This window comes from Chiloscyllium punctatum, chromosome 21 (genome assembly GCF_047496795.1).
Source record: "Chiloscyllium punctatum isolate Juve2018m chromosome 21, sChiPun1.3, whole genome shotgun sequence".
Taxonomy (NCBI): domain Eukaryota; kingdom Metazoa; phylum Chordata; class Chondrichthyes; order Orectolobiformes; family Hemiscylliidae; genus Chiloscyllium; species Chiloscyllium punctatum.
Genome location: NC_092759.1, coordinates 10617695 through 10638985, shown reverse-complemented (window position 1 = coordinate 10638985; position 21291 = coordinate 10617695). Strand labels below are relative to the sequence as shown.

Below are 21291 nucleotides of genomic sequence, written 5' to 3'. Positions count from 1 at the left end.
TCTGGCCACCAGCGCTGCTCTGTGGTTAAACACCATCTCTGGTCACCATCGCTGCTCTGTGGTTAAACACCATCTCTGGTCACCGGCGCTGCTCTGTGGTTAAACACCATCTCTGGTCACCGGCGCTGCTCTGTGGTTAAACACCATCTCTGCCCACTGGCGCTGCTCTGTGGTTAAACACCATCTCTGCCCACCGGCGCTGCTCTGTGGTTTAACACCATCTCTGGCCACCAGCGCTGCTCTGTGGTTTAACACCATCTCTGGCACCGGCGCTGCTCTGTGGTTTAACCCCATCGCTGGCCACCAGCGCTGCTCTGTGGTTAAACACCATCTCTGGCACCAGCGCTGCTCTGTGGTTTAACCCCATCTCTGGCCACCAGCGCTGCTCTGTGGTTTAACCCCATCTCTGGCACCAGCGCTGCTCTGTGGTTTAACACCATCTCTGCCCACCAGCGCTGCTCTGTGGTTTAACCCCATCTCTGGCACCAGCGCTGCTCTGTAATTTAACCCCATCTCTGGTCACCAGCGCTGCTCTGTAATTTAACCCCATCTCTGGTCACCAGCGCTGCTCTGTGGTTTAACCCCATCTCTGGCCACCAGCGCTGCTCTGTGGTTTAACACCATCTCTGGCACCAGCGCTGCTCTGTGGTTTAACACCATCTCTGGCACCAGCGCTGCTCTGTAATTTAACCCCATCTCTGCCCACCAGCGCTGCTCTGTGGTTTAACCCCATCTCTGGCCACCAGCGCTGCTCTGTGGTTAAACACCATCTCTGGTCAATCAAGTAACAAACCATTCAATTGCCTGATCCTCTGAAATAGCTTATTGTGTTCGCAACACACATAACCCATGCAAATAAATAATATCTTACATATCAAATAATTCAAACCTTTACAACAAACCAGGAAAGAACCCAGATGTGAATCAGAAATGGTCAATTTCAAACCATTTAGCTTCTAGTGTTGGAGGCTGAGGGGTGACCTTATAGAGGTTTATAAAATCATGAGGGGCATGGATAGGGTAAATAGACAAAGTCTCTTCCCTGGGGTGGGGGAGTCCAGAACTAGAGGGCATAGGTTTAGGGTGAAAGGGGAAAGATATAAAAGGGACCTAAGGGGCAACTTTTTCACGCAGAGGGTGGTGCGTGTATGGAATGAGCTGCCAGAGGAAGTGGTGGAGGCTGGTACAATTTCAACATTTAAGAGGCATTTGGATGGGTATATGAATAGGAAGGGTTTGGAGGGATATGGGCCGGGTGCTGGCAGGTGGGACTAGATTGGGTTGGGATATCTGGTCGGCATGGATGGGTTGGGCCGAAGGGTCTGTTTCCATGCTGTACATCTCTATGACTCTGTGACTCACTGGGTAGTAGTCACGCGGTCTACAGTGCACCTCCTCAGCACCACAAAGGAAGGTGGTGAGGGCACCCATGAGATACCCAGCTGTCAACTGGAAGGGGAGAAAGGGCTGGATTGAGATGGGTTTGCGAAGCATTACACTGTGGAATAGGCATCTCTCTCCTCTCCCTCCACCCCACACACACGTGCGCCTACTAACAAGCCCTGGGGGTACCCAGACAGAACACAGCTTTCAGCACAGCTTGAGTCGGACAGGCTCCTGGGTGAGGACATGGCCCAGTGCCACGGTGACTGTCTCCACTGCCAAAGAGCCACACAGGTGGTAGATGAATCGGGCACGAGATGCCGGGCGTAGCATGAGCAAGGGCACAGGGGTGAAGGAGGAAGGAGCTACTGGGAGGGGGTGGCGTTGAGGTCAATGGCATTGAGGTGATTGGGAAAGTGCCAGGGTCTGTGAAAACACCAGCCCACAGGGAAGGTCGGAGCTGGACGGGATCAGAACCCTTACGGTTTACCTTTTGAGAAGTAAAACTGGACAAGGGAAGCATCAGTAAGGGATTAAACAGAGTGAAGTATGATAATACAGATGGACAGACACTAGTCTGCAAACAAGGCTTCACAATTCACTGCTCTGATTAGTTGTTTTCACAGCAACATTACAACAGTTCACGGATTTGGATGGGCTGAATGGCCTAATTTCTGCTCGCTTGTCTTTAATCTTCAAAATTCCACAAAGGGTGGCGTCCTCAAAGCTTTCAAGATATCGAGAGAAACAAACACAGTGGAGAGGGAGAAATTGCTTCAGACTCAGAGGCAGAGAGTGAAAATGAGATCCAGCCCTGTCAGGAGCGACCACTTTGACAAAAGTGAAGGTGATGAAAACTTGGAATTCTCTTCCACAAATATCACTGATGCAGGGTCAATTGTTGATTTTTAAATCTGAGATTTTCCTTTTGATGACCAAAAGTGTAAAGGAATAGCGAGCGATGGTATGGGCAGTTAGGTCTCAGACCAGCCATGAATTTCAATGGAAGGTCGAACAGGGTCCGAGAGTTCTCCTCCTATTCCTACACAGGCCTGTACTATCTCGCAGCACGGATACCTCATCCTTTCTCGATGCAAAATCCGCCCGCATGTCCGTCCACAATAGGGTTCGCCTCAATTGGTGTGCAAGCGGATGAGGAACGAGACTCTCGCGGTCTCCGCGGTGTGAGGCCTGACCACAAGGCATGTGCGTTCAGGAGAAGATGGTTGGATCCAGGAGCATGAAGGACTGTATGATGGTGTGGAACTGCTCCAGGGTCCAGTGGGGGGCAGCGCTGGCGGAGGAACCTCCTGCCTGTGCAGAGCTCCCACCCACGCTACTGCTGAAAGGACTAGTGACGGGGACCGGGAAAGAGAAAAACGAGAGAGCCACAGTTAAAGAAAATGACTGCACCAAGAATTGTCACAATCCCCAAGAGCTTGGACACCCCAGGTAGCTGTAATAGAGTCACAGAGATGTGCAACACGGAAACAGACCCTTCGGTCCAACCCGTCCATGCCGACCAGATATCCCAACCCAATCTAGTCCCACCTGCCAGCACCCGGCCCATATCCCTCCAAACCCTCCCTATTCATATACCCATCCAAATGCCTCTTAAATGTTTCAATTGTACCAGCCTCCACCACATCCTCTGGCAGCTCATTCCATACACACACCACCCTCTGTGTGAAAAAGTTGCCCCTTAGGTCTCTTTTATATCTTTCCCCTCTCACCCTAAACCTATACCCTCTAGTTCTGGACTCCCCCACCCCAGGGGAAAAGACTTTGTCTATTTATCCTATCCATGCCCCCCCATAATTTTGTAAACCTCTATAAGGTCACCCCTCAGCCTCCGACGCTCCAGGGAAAACAGCCCCAGCCTGTTCAGCCTCTCCTTGTGGCTCAGATCCTCCAACCCTGGCAACATCCTTGTAAATCTTTTCTGAACCCTTTCAAGTTTCACAACATCCTTCCTACAACAGGGAGACCAGAACTGCACACAATATTCCAACAGTGGCCTAACCAATATCCTGTACAGCCGTAACATGACCTCCCAACTCCTGTACTCAATACTCTGACCAATAAAGGAAAGCATACCAAATGCCTCCTTCACTATCCTATCTACCTGCGACTCCACTTTACCCTAGAGCATAGCAACATCTGAATTAGGGGAAGGCCATTCAGCCCCTTGGACCTGCTCTGCCATCCATTAGATCATGGCCATTATTCCACTTTCCTGTCTGCCATGAAAGGCAAATCACGCTTAACAAATCCACTGGAAATTTTTTGAATATGTAACTCAGAGAATAGATACGGGAGAACCAGTGGATGTGACAAATTTGGATTTTCAGAAGCATTTTGATAATGTCCTTCATGTGAGTTTCATGGAACAAGTTAAAGCACACACAATAAGGTGTATTATATTGGGTGTTGACAGACAGGAACCAAAGAATAGGAATAAATAGGACATTTTCTGAGCAGCAGGTAGCATTCAGTGGGGTCAGTGCCTGGGCTCCAGCTACACACGGATTTACATGAATGACCCAGAAAGAACCAAATGCAACATTTCCAAGTTTGATGGTAACACAAAACGAGGTGGGATTGTGAATTGTGAAGCAGGTTCAGAGAAGTTCAAACTGGTTTAAACAAGATGGAGTAAGTGGGGAAATGCATGGCAGATGCGGCTCAATGTGGAGTTATACGCTTTGGTGCGAAAAACAGAAAGGAATATTGTTTAATTGGGATAGATTGGGAAATGTGACTGTACAAGGGGTGTTCTTGTACACCGGTCAATGAAAGGAGACAGGTAGGTGCAACAAGTAATGAGGTAATGGTGTCTTGGCCTGCACTGCAAACGGGTCAGAGTTCAGAAGTAGGGATGTCTTAACTGGACCTACACAGGGCCTTGGTGAGACCACAGTTTTGGGAGGTTATATTTGCCAGAGAGGGAAGATAGTGGAGATTTATAAAGCACATCCCGGTAAAGCACCACTGTCCAAAAGGACAGACTGGTTCAACTGGGCCTGTATTTTCTAGAACCAGGGGACACCATCTCAGGAATCAGGGGAGACCATTCAGGACTGAGACAAAGAAACATTTCTTCACTCAAAGGGCAGTCAAGCTGTGGAACTCTCTACCACAGAAGGTCAAGAATATATCCAAGAATGGGACAGAAACATTTTTAGATTTTGATGGCATCAAAGGGTCAGAGAGTGCGGCAATATAACGCCGAGATACAGGATAAGCCATGACCATATTTAATGGCGGAGCAGGGTTGAAAGGTCAAATGGTCTACCCTGGTTTCTACATCCCTCCGTATCCTTTGATTCCCTCACCAATCAACAATCTGCCTAACACGACCTTGAGTATATTCGATGACCCAAACTCCAATGTTCTCTGGGGGAGGAAAAATTCCAAACAGTAATGGCAAAAGGGTCCAGAGGGGTAACAGTTTCCCACAGAGGGGCGTGAGGATCTGGAACTAGTAGTAGTAGTGAGTTTAACTTTGTCATTTAAGAAACATCTCGAGGGATATGGTCCAAATGCAGATAAACGGGACTAGTTCATTTTGTGAAAACGGGACGGTACGGGTAAGTTGGGCCAATGACCTTCTGAAATTCCTGTTCAGCCCCATTTTAAATGGGAGACCCCTTATTTTTAAACTGTGTCCCCTAGTTCCATTCTCTTCCATCAGGGACAGCATCCACCCTATCAAACACCCCCCCACCCCCATCAGAATCTTACGTTTCAACAGGTTTTACAAAGTTGAAGCATATATGGTGCCTTTAAAAGAAAAGAGGCTTAGAGTTATAAATAGTTGTTGTTTAATGGTGACTATCAGAGTTAAGGAATACACTGATATTATTTTCCTTAAATAGTGGAAGTTGGGAGTTCTCTGTTACTCATAGTGGGTGGTACGGTGGTTAGCACTGCTGCTTCCCAGCGCCAGGGACCCGGGTTTGATCCCAGCCTCGGGCGCTGTCTGTGTGGAGTTTGCACATTCTCCCCGGGTCTGTGTGGGTTTGCTCCGGTTTCCTCCCACAGGTCAGGGTGGATTGGCCGTGCTAAAATTGCCCCTAGTGTTAGGTGAAGGGGTAAATGTAGGGGAATGGGTCTGGGTGGGTTGCGATTCAGCGGGTCGGTGTGGACTTGTTGGGCCGAAGGGCCTGTTTCCACACTGTAAGTAACCTAATCATACTTTCACAGATTACAAGGTGAGGTGAGATTGTCTGGGTGTTCGGTTTAAATAACAGAAGGGTTCACCGTCCTGTCGTGACAGTGCTGTCTAAGGAGCTTTGGTGAGTTACCAAGGTACACGCCTTCAACTTCATAACACAAGATGGCCTCCCACTCTTCTGAACCCCAACTCGTATCGTCCCAACCTGCTCAACCTTTCCCTTGTGGAGTTGGCACAACCAAATGTGCTGTGCTCTCAGTACATGGGAAGATCCCAACGACAGCACCCAGCTGAATGGCCAGTTTGTCTGCTTTTCAGTGAAAGGAAGATTATCAGGCGAGGACGTTCGATAATCTGCAACCCTGTCCTCCCCACCTTTCTCTTCTTCAATGGACGACTGGAATCCTCAAATTCCACCTGAAGGGCCCGGACTCTTTTGCGTGTTATGAAGAAAGGCTGAGGGAGCTAGGGCTTTTCTCATTGGAGGAATTTTTTTTTGTAAAGATTAGATTAGATTCCCTACAGTGTGGAAACAGGCCCTTTGGCCCAACAAGTCCACACCGACCCTCCGAAGAGCAACCCACCCAGACCCATTATTCCCCTACATTTGCCACTGACTAATGTACCTCACACTAGGGGGCAATTTAGCACGGCCAATCCACCTGAACCTGCACATCTTTGGACTGTGGGAGGAAACCGGAGCACCCCTGGAGGAAACCCACACGCAGACACGGGGAGAATGTGCAAACTCCACACAGACAGTCGCCAGAGGCTGGAATCGAACCCAAGTCCCTGGCGCTGTGAGGCAGCAGTGCTAACCACTGAGCCACCGTACTACCCTAAATAATGAGAGTTGATCTGATATACATGTACAAGATGATGAGAGCCATAGATAGAGTGGATAGCCAGAGACCTTTCTCCCCAGGACGCAAATGGCTATCACGAGGGGGTATAATTTTAAGGTGATTGGAGGAAGGTTTAGGGGAGATGTCAGAGGGAGGTTCTTAACACAGAGAGTGGTGGGTGTGTGGAATGCACTGCCAGCGGTGGGAGTAGAGTCAGAGACATGAGGGACATTTAAGTAACTCTTGGATAAGTGCATGGATTGGAAGTATAATGAAGGGTATGTCAGTTAGTCTGATCTTAGAGTAGGCCAGTACAACATTGATGGTCGAAGGGCCTGCACTGTGCTGTACTGTTCGATGGTCTATGAAAGTGCAGTGATTAGATTAGATTACTTACATTACAGTGTGGAAACAGGCCCTTCGGCCCAACAAGTCCACACCAACCCGCTGAAGTGCAACCCACCCATTCCCCTACATTTACCCCTTTTACCCAAAACTATGGGCAATTTAGCATGGCCAATCCACCCTAACCTGCACATCTTTGGTGCTGTGGGAGGAAACCGGAGCACCTGGAGGAAACCCACGCAGACACGGGGAGAATGTGCAAACTCCACACAGACAGTCGCCAGAGGCTGGAATCGAACCCAGGTCCCTGGCGCTGTGAGGCAGCAGTGCTAACCACCGTGCCACCCAGTGGGAGCAGGTTCAAAAGGAACTTTCGAAAGAGGAAGAAATACTTGAAAAGGAAACAGGTTTCTGGGCAATAAAAAAGATTTCTGTTCCTTCTGCAATCCTTCTCATTCCAAGGTAGGTAGTGATCAAGTACCTGATTACTGTCGGATCGTTGAATGTAATGAGGATATCCGTGGAGTACTGTGGGAGTCTGAACAGGGCCAGGTGAATTGTCACAGTATTCCTAGCCTGTTACAAAATAAAAAAAGACAGAAGTAGATTAAGACAAAACAGGCAAATCACATTGTTCCCAACAGTAGCCTGATGGTCACTGTAGCTGTACTTAGTGACTTCAATGTTAAAACGCTCTCCCAAGCCCAGAGATCGACACAAACTCTGCTGTCCCACATGCTCACTTATTCAAGTCCCATTGATCCCCTGTACATCCGTAGCCTCTGCACCAGCAGTGTCTGATATAAAAGCTCATTCTCATCCTCCAATCCCTGGTTGCCACACCGTCTTCCACACCTCCAGCTGATCTCTGTAAGCTCTGACCCCACACCTTCTAGGCTCCCTGCCCACCTTCAATCCCAGCCTTTAGCACCTCCACAGTTTTAATGACTCCACCATTTGCAGTTGGACCTTCAGCTCCCTGTGCGCACCCCCCCCCCCAACACCTCCTTTCAAACATCCCTCTTTTTTTAAAAAAATTAGATAGATGCCCTACCATATGGACACAGGCCCTTTGGCCCAACAAGTCCACACCGACCCTCCGAACAGTAACCCACACTGACGCACCCCCCTACCCTATATTTACCCCCTGATAAATGCACCTAACACTATGGGTAATTTAACATGACCAATCCACCCTAACCTACACATCCCTGAACACTATGGGGTAATTTAGCACGGCCGATCCCCCCTAACCTACACATCCCTGAACACTATGGGTAATTTAGCATGGCCAATCCACCCTAACCTACACACCTTTGGACTGTGGGAGGAAACTGGAGCACCCGGAGGAAACCCACGCAGACACGGGGAGAACGTGCAAACTCCACACAGACAGTCGCCCGAGGGTGGAATCGAACCTGGGACCCTGACACTGCGGGTGCTAACCACTGAGCCACTGTGCCTCCCACTGATTTGGTCATCCATCCCTGGTGGGCCGGCTTTCTGCCACGTACCCCCTCATTGAATTTCGCCACCTGCTGCCTCCCGGAGAGGAACCAGGCACTGCTGGGGTCTTGCAGTGTAAGCTGCTCACTGCTGACGGGTTCCACGCTCAGAATCTCTGCACCGTCCACGCCCGTCGCATCGTTACTGCCCGCGAGGTCAGCAAAGTGGTACCTGACAAACACAAAGTAGTGCTGAATCGCCAGCAACAACCTGCATTTATATAGCCGGCACAGCAAGAGAGAATCCCAGCCAATCCCGGTTCGGCAAGAGCCATCCGGAAGGATTAAAATTGCATCTTTAAACTGTTTGCCTTTTCAATGCTGTTGCTGTTAGTCCCACAGGCGTTCATCCTGCTCCCAGCCAATTCCAGGCACAGCTTCCCACTCCCTCCCCCCTCCACCACCCCCCCCGACTCTCTGCAGCTCCCACCCCCTAACCACCACCAACCACATCCCCTGTCCCAGCCCCCAGCATCCACGGTCACCACCTACCCTCAACCAGCTACCTTCCCTAATCCCATCACCACCCCACCACCACACCCACCACCACCCACATACTATCCCACCCTCCCCCCCACACACCCCCACCCCAACAACCCCCATCCAACACACTCCACCACCACATCCCCCCACCCCAACAACCTCTCCCACACCCCCACCCTCACAAACACCACACCCTCCCACCCCAACAACCCCCATCCCACACCCCCACCCCCACAACTACCACACTCCTCCCCCAACAACCCCCATCCCAAACCCCACACCACCACAACCACCACATCCCCCCACCCCAACAACCTCTCCCACACCCCCACCCTCACAACCACCACACCCCCCCACCCCAACAACCCCCATCAAACACATCCCACTCTCACAACGACCACCCCCCCCACCCCAACAACCCCCATCCCACACCCCCCACCCCCACAACCACCACACCCCCCACCCCCACAACCCCATCCCACACCCCCCACCCCCACAACCACCACACCCCCCCCACCCCCCCATCCCCACAACCACCACAGCCCCCACCCCAACACCCCCATCCCACCCCCCCCACCACCCACCCCATCACACACCACTACCCCAACACCCCCATCCCACCCCCACAACCATCACACACCCCCACCCCAACAACCCCCATCCCACACCCCCCACCTCAGCACCCCCATCCCACACCCCCCACCTCAGCACCCCCATCCCACACCCCCCACCTCAGCACCCCCATCCCACACCCCCCACCTCAGCACCCCCATCCCACACCCCCCACCTCAACACCCCCACCCCACACCCCCCACCTCAACACCCCCACCCCACACCCCCCACCTCAGCACCCCCATCCCACACCCCCCACCTCAGCACCCCCATCCCACACCCCCCACCTCAGCACCCCCACCCCACACCCCCCACCTCAACACCCCCATCCCACACCCCCCACCTCAGCACCCCCATCCCACACCCCCCACCTCAGCACCCCCATCCCACACCCCCCACCTCAGCACCCCCATCCCACACCCCCCACCTCAGCACCCCCATCCCACACCCCCCACCTCAACACCCCCATCCCACACCCCCCACCCCCCCATCCCACACCCCCCACCCCCCCATCCCACACCCTCCACCCCCACAACCACCACACCGCCCAATCCCCCATCCCACACCCTCCACCCCCACAACCACCACACCGCCCACCCCAACAACCCCCATCCCACATCCCCCACCCCCACAACCACCACGCCCCTGCCCCCGCCAACAACCCCCATCCCACATCCCCCACCCCCACAACCACCACGCCCCCGCCCACCCAAACAACCCCCATCCCACGTCCTCCACCCTCACAACCACCACGCCCCCCGCCCCCGCCAACAACCCCCATCCCACGTCCCCCACAACCACCACCCCCCACCCCAACAACCCCCATCCCACATCCCCCACAACCACCACCCCCCCACCCCCCTGCCCCCACCACCCCAATCCCCGCTGCCCCCCCCCAATCCCCGCTGCCCCCCCCCCCTCCCCTCCCCCCCCCCCCCCCCCCCCCCCCCTCTGAGAGCCGGCTGGTACCCGTCCTGCTGTTGCAGTCACTGGCCTGGACTGACCTGGCTGCTTCCTGATCAGCAACGTGAGCCTGGTGTTCCAACAGCTCAATGATGATGCTCTGGTCTGTATCGGTGTGAACAAACACCTCCTGGTTATCGGGGATTTCACGCATCTCACTGGGGGAAGAAACGGAGACCAAACTAAAAATCCACCACAGAGTTCTATCAGGATGGTGAATGGCTCGGAGGCAATGCTCCCATGGATCTGCTACCCTCGTCCTTCGTGATGGAAATGGAGTCATTGGGTTTGAAATGTACTCTCTTCGGACCTTTGGTGAGTTATTGTAGACAGTAGACATTGCTGTAACTGAGCATTGGAGGTTGAGGGAATCGGTGTGGTGTGTAGCGATTGGAACGAGGCCAGGGGGGAATCTCATTGAGTAAGTGATCCCTGAGTGCATCTGTTGACCTGGTCCAGTTAGAGAGTCCTGGCTGACAGCTTTAAACAGCACTCTCAGAGATTTTACAGGAAGGATGTTACTAAACTGGAAATAGTGGAGATGAAATTGACATGGGAGTTGCCAGGACTCAATGGTTTGAGTTACAGGAAGAGGTTGGACAAGCTGGGACTCTCTTCTTTAGAGCGAAGGAGACTGAAGGGGGACCTTTACAGAGGTGTGCAAGATCATGAGAGGCATGGATAGGGTGGATAGGCTGCAGTGAGACATAGACAGGGTGCAGAGCTGGGCTGAGAAATGGCGGATGGAATTCAGTTGGGGAATCGAGGACTCGAGGCCATCAGGTTAAGGTGAGAGGGGAAAGAATAAAAGGGAATCGGAGGGGGCAACTTTTTTTTTTGAACCCAGAGGGTGGTACACAGATGGAATGAGCTGCCAGTGGAAGTGGATTAGTAGTGCTGGAAGAGCAGCATCCAAGTGCAGTAAAATGGATGTTTCGGCCAAAAGCCCTTCATCAGGAATACAGGCAGAGAGCCTGAAGGGTGGAGAGATAAACGAGAGGAGGGTGGGGGTGGGGAGAAAGTAGCATAGAGTACAATAGGTGAATGGGGGAGGGGATGAAGGTGATAGGTTGGGGGGGGGGAGGGGGGGGGAGGGTGGAGTGGATAGGTGGAAAAGAAGATAGGCAGGTCGGACAAGTCATGGGGACGGTGCTGAGCTGGAAGGTTGGAACTGGGGTGAGGTGGGGGGAGGGGAAATGAGGAAACTGTTGAAGTCCACATTGGTTGAGGCGGGTATATGAAACAACATTTAGAAGGCATTTGGACAAATACATGGATAGGAAAGGGTTAGAACGATATGGGCCCTGTGCAGGGAAATGGGGTTAGTGTAGACGGACATTTTGGTCGGCATGGACCAGTGTGGGCCGAAGGGCCTGTCTCCGTGCTGTACGACTCTATGACTCTGCTTGTTACCCATCCCCAATTGCCCTTGAACTGGTGGCAGTTCAGAGTCAACCATGTTGCTTTGGGTCTAAAGTCACGTTTAGGCCAGACCAGGGATGCATGGTGGATTCCCCTTCCTCAAGAGTGTTAGTGAACCAGAGTGGGGGTTTTATGACAGTGAATGGTCACCTTTACTGAAACCAGCTATGGATCCCAGACTTATTCACTGGATTTAAATTACACCAACTGCCATGGCGGGGCTCAAACTTGTACCCTTAGCCTGGGCCTCTGGGATACCAATCTACCCAAACACCTTCCTCATTCTCCTTCGCTCTCCCCCCCACCCAAAGAAGATGACTGTTGTAAGATGGTGAGTTACAGGCATTTGGAAACACCAATAAGGATTAGTAGTTAAACCTGGAGGAGGTTAGACACTGCTGTGGTTCACATCTCTTTGCTGCAGTTACACCTGGGATGACAAGACAGGTCAACGATGGTTGAGCAGTGGATGTGGTGTATATGGGCTTCAGCAAGGCATTTGATAAGGTTCCCCATGGTAGGCTCGTTCAGAAAGTCAGGAAGTATGGGATACAGGGAGATGTGGCTATCTGGATTCAGAATTGGTTGGCTGACAGAGGGCTATTGCAGGCTGCAGCGCGACATAGACAGGACGCAGAGCTGGGCTGAGAAATGGCAGATGGAGTTCAACCGGGATGCATTTTGGAAGGTCGAACTTGAGTGCTGAATATGGGATTAAAGACAGGATTCTTGGCAGTGTGGAGGAACAGAGGGATCTGGGTGTGCAAGTACATAGATCCCTCAAAGTTGCCACCCAAGTGGATAGAGTTGTTCAGAAAGCAAGTGGTGTTTTGGCTTTCATTAACAGGGGGATTGAGTATAAGAGCTGTGAGGTTTTGCTGCAGCTCTACAAGTCCCTGGTGAGACCACACTTGGAATATTGTGTCCAGTTCTGGTCACCCTACTGCGGGAAAGATACAGAGGCTTTGGAGAGGGTGCAAAGAAGGTTTACCAGGATGCTGCCTGGACTGGAGGGCTTGCCGTATGAAGAAAGGTTGACTAAGCTCGGACTTTTCTCTCTGGAGAGGAGGAAGAGAGGAGACCTGATCGAGGTGTACAAAATAATGAGAGGAATAGATAGAGTCAATAGCCACAGACCTTTCCCCAGGGCAGGATTGACTGGTACGAGAAGTCATAATTTGATGATGTTAGGAGGAAGGTATAAAGGAGACGTCAGAGGTAGGTTCTTTACCTAGAGAGTTGTGAATGCATGGAATGTGTTGCCAGCTGTGGTCATTGGGGACAGTTAAGTGACTGCTGGACATGCACATGGATAACAGGGAGTTGAGGGGTGCGTAGGTTAAGTTACTATATTTTACATTAGGATTAAACCTCAGCACAACATCGTGGGCCAAAGGGCCTGTTCTGTGCTGTACTTTTCTCTGTTCTACGAGAGCCCCAGCCTCAAACTGGGACTGACTGATGGGTGAGGGGTGTTTCTGCCTGAACCCCGTGGCTATATTTGCATATTAACCACACAGTCCCCACTGCGCCTGCGATGTGACAATTGTAATTCAACAACCCGTTTCGTCCCTGTCTGAGGCAGTGGTAGGCAGCAGATCAGCTTGTGCTGTGGTGCCCTCCACAGGTCACCAGCCAAGCACTGAGGTGCAAACCGAGCCGAAGGAAAGACAGGCTGACACCCACCAGAGTCACCGCCGACAGACGGAACGTGGGCAGGCCGAGGTCAGTGTGATGCAAAAGGTCACTCAGCCGGGTGTTCAGGGTCATCAGCTTGTGGCTGACACAGAAAGGTCAGGAGTGGGGTGTTTGGGTGTGGTGGGGAACTTCTGGCCCCTCCATGTTGAGGGTACAGCCATACTTTCACTTCCTGAGGAGGCCAACGAAATTTGGCATGTCTGTACAAGTGTTTACAGACGCACCACAGAAAGCACCTTATCTGACTACATCATGGCGGCACGGTGGCACAGTGGTTAGCACTGCTGCCTCACAGCGCCAGAGACCCGGGTTTGATTCCCGCCTCAGGCAAATGTGTGAGTTTGCACGTTCTCCCTGTGTCCGTGTGGGTTTCCTCCGGGTGTTCCGGTTTCCTCCCACAGTCCAAAGATGTGCAGGTCAGGTGAATTGGCCATGTTAAATTACCCGTAGTGTTAGGTGAAGGGGTAAATGTAGGGGAATGGTTCTGGATGGGTTGCTCTTCGGAGGGTCAGTATGGACTTGTTGGGCCGAAGGGCCTGTTTCCACACTGTAGGGAATCTAATCTAATCTAATCACTGCTCTTCCCAAGACTGCAAGAAACTACAGCAAGTTGTGAACACTACAGCAAGTTGTGAACACTACAGCGAGTTGTGAACACAGCAAGTTGTGAACACTACAGCGAGTTGTGAACACCACAGCGAGTTGTGAACACCACAGCGAGTTGTGAACACTACAGCGAGTTGTGAACACAGCAAGTTGTGAACACTACAGCGAGTTGTGAACACTACAGCGAGTTGTGAACACTACAGCGAGTTGAGAACAGCACAGTGAGTTGTGAACACAGCAAGTAGTAAACACAGCGGGTTGTGAACACTACAGTGAGTTGTGAACACTAGAGCAAGTTGTGAACACTACGGCGAGTTGTGAACACTACGGCGAGTTGTGAACACTACGGCGAGTTGTGAACACTACGGCGAGTTGAGAACAGCACAGTGAGTTGTAAATACAGCGGGTTGTGAACACTACAGCGAGTTGTGAACACTACAGCGAGTTGTGAACACTGAGTTGTGAACACAGTGAGTTGTGAACACGGCAAGTTGTGAACACTACAGTGAGTTGTGAACACAGCAAGTAGTAAACACAGCGGGTTGTGAACACTACAGCGAGTTGTGAACACTACAGCGAGTTGTGAACACTACAGCGAGTTGTGAACACAGCAAGTAGTAAACACAGCGGGTTGTGAACACTACAGCGAGTTGTGAACACTACAGCGAGTTGTGAACACAGCAAGTTGTGAATAGTGAGTTGTGAACACTACAGCGAGTTGTGAACACAGCAAGTTGTGAACACGACAGCGAGTTGTGAACACGACAGCGAGTTGTGAATACAGTGAGTTGTGAACACTACTGTGAGTTGTGAACACAGCAAGTTGTGAACACTACAGCGAGTCGTGAACACGACAGCGAGTTGTGAACACAGCGGGTTGTGAACACTACAGTGAGTTGTGAACACTATAGCAAGTTGTGAACACGGCGAGTTATGAACACTACAGTGAGTTGTGAACGCTATAGCAAGTTGTGAACACGGCGAGTTGTGAACACAACAGTGAGTTGTGAACACAGCAAGTAGTGAACCCTACAGCGAGTTGTTAACACAGCGAGTTGTGAACACTACAGCGAGTTGTGAACACAGCGAGTTGTGAACACAGCAAGTTGGGAACATTACAGTGAGTAGTGAATATAGTGAGTTGTGAACACGACAGCGAGTTGTGAACACGACAGCGAGTTGTGAACACGACAGCGAGTTGTGAATACAGCGAGTTGTGAATACAGCGAGTTGTGAACACTACTGTGAGTTGTGAACACTACTGTGAGTTGTGAACACTACTGTGAGTTGTGAACACAGCAAGTTGTGAACACTACAGCAAGTTGGGAACACAGCAAGTTGGGAACACAGCAAGTTGGGAACACAGCAAGTTGGGAACATTACAGTGAGTAGTGAATATAGTGAGTTGTGAACACGACAGCGAGTTGTGAACACGACAGCGAGTTGTGAATACAGCGAGTTGTGAATACTACTGTGAGTTGTGAACACAGCAAGTTGTGAACACTACAGCGAGTTGTGAACACAGCGAGTTGTGAACACAGCAAGTTGGGAACATTACAGTGAGTAGTGAATATAGTGAGTTGTGAACACTACAGCGAGTTGTGAACACTACAGCGAGTTGTGAACACAGCGAGTTGTGAACACCATAGCGAGTTGTGAACACCATAGCGAGTTGTGAACACAGCAAGTTGTGAATACAGTGAGTTGTGAATACTACAGTGAGTTGTGAATACTACAGCGAGTTGTGAACACCATAGCGAGTTGTGAACACCACAGCAAGTTGTGAACACCACAGCAAGTTGTGAACACCACAGCAAGTTGTGAACACAGCGAGTTGTGAACACTACAGTGAGTTGTGAACACAGCCCAGTCCATCTAGCAAACCAGGCTTCCATTTCCTCCCTACCTCCCTCTGCCTTGGGAAAGCAACCGACATACTCAAAGACTCTTCCCACTCCAATTATACTTTCTTCCACCCTCTTCTGTTGGGCAGATGATATCAAAGTTTGGATCCACGCATGGATCGATTGAAGAACAGCTTCGTCACTGTTGTTAACAGCCTTTTAAATGGATCTCTTTCATGTTAATATTGAGTTCTCAGAGAGGGAAACCTGGTCTTGGCTGCACAGGACTCCACAATAACGTTGCTGACTTTTAACTGCTCTCTGGGCAATGAGGGATAGGCAGCAAATATGAAAAAAGTCTTGCTTACTGACCGCAGTGGACAGCGAAGAGGGTTACAGCAGGATCTTGATCAGATGGGCCAATGGGCTGAGAAGTGGCAGATGGAGTTTAATTCAGATAAATGCGAGGTGCTGCATTTTGGGAAAGCAAATCTTAGCAGGACTTATACACTTAATGGTAAGGTCCTGGGGAGTGTTGCTGAACAAAGAGACCTTGGAGTGCAGGTTCATAGCTCCTTGAAAGTGGAGTCGCAGGTAGATAGGATAGTGAAGAAGGCGTTTGGTATGCTTTCCTTTATTGGTCAGAGTATTGAGTACAGGAGTTGGGAGGTCACGTTGCGGCTGTACAGGACATTGGTTAGGCCACTGTTGGAATATTGTGTGTAATTCTGGTCTCCTTCCTATCAGAAAGATGTTGTGAAACTTGAAAGGGTTCAGAAAAGATTTACAAGGATGTTGCCAGGGTCGGAGGATTTGATCTACAGGGAGAGGCTGAACAGGCTGGGGCTGTTTTCCCTGGAGCGTCGGAGGCTGAGGGGTGACCTTATAGAGGTTTACAAAATTATGAGGGGCATGGATAGGGTAAATAGACAAAGTCTTTTCCCTGGGGTGGGGGAGTCCAGAACTAGAGGGCATAGGTTTAGGGTGAGAGGGGAAAGATATAAAAGGGGCCTAAGGGGCAACTTTTTCACACAGAGGATGGTACGTGTATGGAATGAGCTGCCAGAGGATGTGGTGGAGGCTGGTACAATTACAACATTTAAGAGGCATCTGGATGGGTATATGAATAGGAAGGGTTTGGAGGGATATGGGCCGGGTGCTGGCAGGTGGGACTAGATTGGGTTGGGATATCTGGTCGGCATGGACGGGTTGGACCGAAGGGTCTGTTTCCATGCTGTACATCTCTATGACTATAATACGCTAACCGACAGGGAACGAACTCCTTGCTTACCTGACATCGACTGAGTGAGGGGGGATAATTGCTGCGAAGGAGCCTCCAAACAGTGGATGAGGCGTGTTACTGTTCATCACCACGATAACTGGTTCCACACAATGTATCACTGAAGAGAGACAGGGACAGCACGGGGTTAGATACAGAGTAAAGCTCCCTCTACACTGTCCCCTATCAAACACTCCCAGGGACAGGGACAGCACGGGGTTAGATACAGAGTAAAGCTCTCTCTACACTGTCCCCATCAAACACTCCCAGGACAGGGACAGCACGGGGTTAGATACAGAGTAAAGCTCCCTCTACACTGTCCCCCATCAAACACTCCCAGGGACAGGGACAGCACGGGGTTAGATACAGAGTAAAGCTCTCTCTACACTGTCCCCATCAAACACTCCCAGGACAGGGACAGCACGGGGTTAGATACAGAGTAAAACTCCCTCTACACTGTCCCCTATCAAACACTCCCAGGACAGGGACAGCACGGGGTTAGATACAGAGTAAAGCTCTCTCTACACTGTCCCCTATCAAACACTCCCAGGGACAGGGACAGCACGGGGTTAGATACAGAGTAAAGCTCTCTCTACACTGTCCCCATCAAACACTCCCAGGACAGGGACAGCACGGGGTTAGATACAGAGTAAAGCTCCCTCTACACTGTCCCCCATCAAACACTCCCAGGGACAGGGACAGCACAGGGTTAGATACAGAGTAAAGCTCCCTCTACACTGTCCCCCATCAAACACTCCCAGGACAGGGACAGCACGGGGTTAGATACAGAGTAAAGCTCCCTCTACACTGTCCCCCATCAAACACTCCCAGGACAGGGACAGCACGGGGTTAGATACAGAGTAAAGCTCCCTCTACACTGTCCCCCATCAAACACTCCCAGGGACAGGGACAGCACAGGGTTAGATACAGAGTAAAGCTCTCTCTACACTGTCCCCCATCAAACACTCCCAGGACAGGGACAGCACAGGGTTAGATACAGAGTAAAGCTCCCTCTACACTGTCCCCATCAAACACTCCCAGGACAGGGACAGCACAGGGTTAGATACAGAGTAAAGCTCCCTCTACACTGTCCCCATCAAACACTCCCAGGACAGGGACAGCACAGGGTTAGATACAGAGTAAAGCTCCCTCTACACTGTCCCCATCAAACACTCCCAGGACAGGGACAGCACAGGGTTAGATACAGAGTAAAGCTCCCTCTACACTGTCCCCATCAAACACTCCCAGGACAGGGACAGCACAGGGTTAGATACAGAGTAAAGCTCCCTCTACACTGTCCCCATCAAACACTCCCAGGACAGGGACAGCACAGGGTTAGATACAGAGTAAAGCTCCCTCTACACTGTCCCCATCAAACACTCCCAGGACAGGGACAGCACAGGGTTAGATACAGAGTAAAGCTCCCTCTACACTGTCCCCATCAAACACTCCCAGGACAGGGACAGCACAGGGTTAGATACAGAGTAAAGCTCCCTCTACACTGTCCCCATCAAACACTCCCAGGACAGGGACAGCACAGGGTTAGATACAGAGTAAAGCTCCCTCTACACTGTCCCCATCAAACACTCCCAGGACAGGGACAGCACAGGGTTAGATACAGAGTAAAGCTCCCTCTACTCTATTAAGCTGATCATAGTGCTCCATCCACTCATGTAAACTGACCCATTGACAGAAAAGGAACCTATCCCTGAACTGTTCCTATCTAACACCTCGCAAGACAGGGACAGCAGAAGGTTAGATACAGAATAAAGCTCCCTCTCAAATGAAAGTCCCTGAGACAGTTTGCCCATCCACTGCTCAATCGAGTTACAGTACAGGTTAAATAAGTTAAATCCTCTTTAAACTATAATTTCCCTATACAACTGGCCTGGGACAGACACAGCACATGGGTCAATATAAATCTGCCTCTACTCTTAACCAAACATAAAGCTCTCTGCACTATCCCCATCAAATATTCCCAGGACAGGGACAGTTACATACAGATTAAAGCTTCCTCTACTTTATTAATCAGCAAGTAAGGCCTTCTCTACACATTTAAACTGACGGTAACTTTTCTCTCCCTCAAACACTCCCCAGATAGGCACAATCAGGGGTTCCATAGTAAGAAAAAATACCTCTACATTTTAAAATTAAAATTAAAGCTGCCTAGACAATTGTCCCTGTGAATCGACATTTCGGGCATGAGCCCTCATTCCTGAAGAAGGGCTGATGCCCGAAACGTTGATTCTCCTGCTCCTGGGATGCTGCCTGACCTGCTGCGCTTTTCCAGCAACACATTTTCAGCTCTGATCTCCAGCATCTGCAGTCCTCACGTTCTCCTGGAGATTGTCCCTATCAAACACCCCCAGGACATGGACAGCATTGGGTCAGATACAGAATAAAACTCCCTCAACTCTTCTGAACTGAAACGTCAAGCTGCCTCTACTCATTTAATCAAAGGCCACGTTCCCTTGACACTGCCCCGTGGTATTTGCACTGCACGGACATGGACAGTATTAGGTTAGATAGAGTAAAGCTCCCTCTCATTATTCACGTTCACATAAGTTTCCCTTGACATTGATTATCACTGGAATACGGTGGGTTCCCATGGCACTGAGAGTCGAGGTTGGGACACAGACATGATTTGCACGGGAGCACTCGGAGCAACAGACATTGAGTCTCAGCAACTGTGACTCTCATTGGGATAAGTATCGATCAGAAACGGGCCAGTGTTGGAGTGAGGTCCACTGGTAGTGACTCTCACTTGGGAGGAGGCAGAGGTTGGTTGGGCAGCACAGACAGTGAGGGCTCCAGGGGACGGGGGCTCGACCAGCAATTAGTGCTCCAAGGCTAGGGCCATTGGGGGCTCAGGAGCTGGGCACTCTGTTGGAACAGGGCACTCCAGGGGACATGAACCCTACTAGCAGGGGGCGGGGTCTCCACTGACGGGGGGGCGGGGTCTCCACTGACCGGGGGGGGCGGGGTCTCCACCGACCGGGGGGGGCGGGGTCTCCACCGACCGGGGGGGGCGGGGTCTCCACCGACCGGGGGGGGCGGGGTCTCCACCGACCGGGGGGGGCGGGGTCTCCACCGACCGGGGGGGGCGGGGTCTCCACCGACCGGGGGGGGCGGGGTCTCCACCGACCGGGGGGGGCGGGGTCTCCACCGACCGGGGGGGGGCGGGGTCTCCACCGACCGGGGGGGGCGGGGTCTCCACCGACCGGGGGGGGGCGGGGTCTCCACCGACGGGGGGGGGCGGGGTCACCTCCGACGGGGGGGGGCGGGGTCACCTCCGACGGGGGGGGGCGGGGTCTCCACCGACGGGGGGCGGGGTCTCCACCGACGGGGGGCGGGGTCTCCCCTCCTCCATTGGAAATCCTGGAGAGTACCACGTGCCCCAAACGAGGACTATCCTGAGGCCAGTGTGAACCACTGGAGCTTCGCGCCAGTCTGGAGCCGCCTCAAACAGCACAGGGCCAGGGCCTGGGGCCTGGGGCCTGGGGCCTGGGGCCTGGGCCCCGGCCGCGCCGGCCCGTGTAACCACTCCATCCGCAGCCTTCTCTCCCTCACCTTTCCCGTCCCTGCTCCCTCTCCCACCGAAGCGAGGCCGGAAGTAGCCGATCCGTGCCGGAAGTGACCGATGCGCGCGGAATTACACGAGAGGGTACCGGAAATGACCGAGTGTTAGCGGAATTACACGAGAGGGTACCGGAAATGACCGAGTGTTATCGGAATCACCCGAGAGGGTACCGGAAATGACCGAGTGTTAGCGGAATTACCCGAGGGGTACCGGAAATGACGAAACGTGAGTAGACCGGAAACAGCCGAAGTGGCTCCGGATGACTGCGAGTAATGGCGGAGAGCAGTAATGAAAGTGTAAGTGTTGTCCATGTGAAACCGGGGAGAGGCGGCTGGGGCTGATTTAACCTGCGGGTTAACCCCGCCTCAGGCAGTGACCAGGAACACACTCACTGACAGTGCCTCGGCCATGACCCCCTGACCCCTGACCCCGTTCACTGGTGCTGTCAGTAATAACACTCACACTGACCAGTAATAATAATGTTGCTGCTGTTACCTCTATCAGTGAAATCATGAGCAACAATACTGGCGCCGTGACCACTCATACTGA

At 51.9% G+C, this 21291-nt stretch overlaps 1 protein-coding gene across 1 annotated transcript; it reads right to left on the bottom strand.

Annotated features, from left to right (window-relative positions):
* Nucleotides 1–1143: 1143 nt before the first annotated feature.
* On the bottom strand, nt 1144–20825 carry rangrf (RAN guanine nucleotide release factor). The gene is made up of 6 exons (XM_072591539.1): nt 20733–20825; nt 17175–17283; nt 10355–10471; nt 8265–8427; nt 7232–7326; nt 1144–2734 (listed from the first exon to the last, which is right to left on the bottom strand). The coding sequence occupies exons 2-6, from the start codon at nt 17249–17251 to the stop codon at nt 2596–2598; spliced, it is 591 nt and encodes a 196-aa protein (XP_072447640.1). The 5' UTR covers nt 17252–17283; nt 20733–20825; the 3' UTR covers nt 1144–2595.
* Nucleotides 20826–21291: the final 466 nt, after the last annotated feature.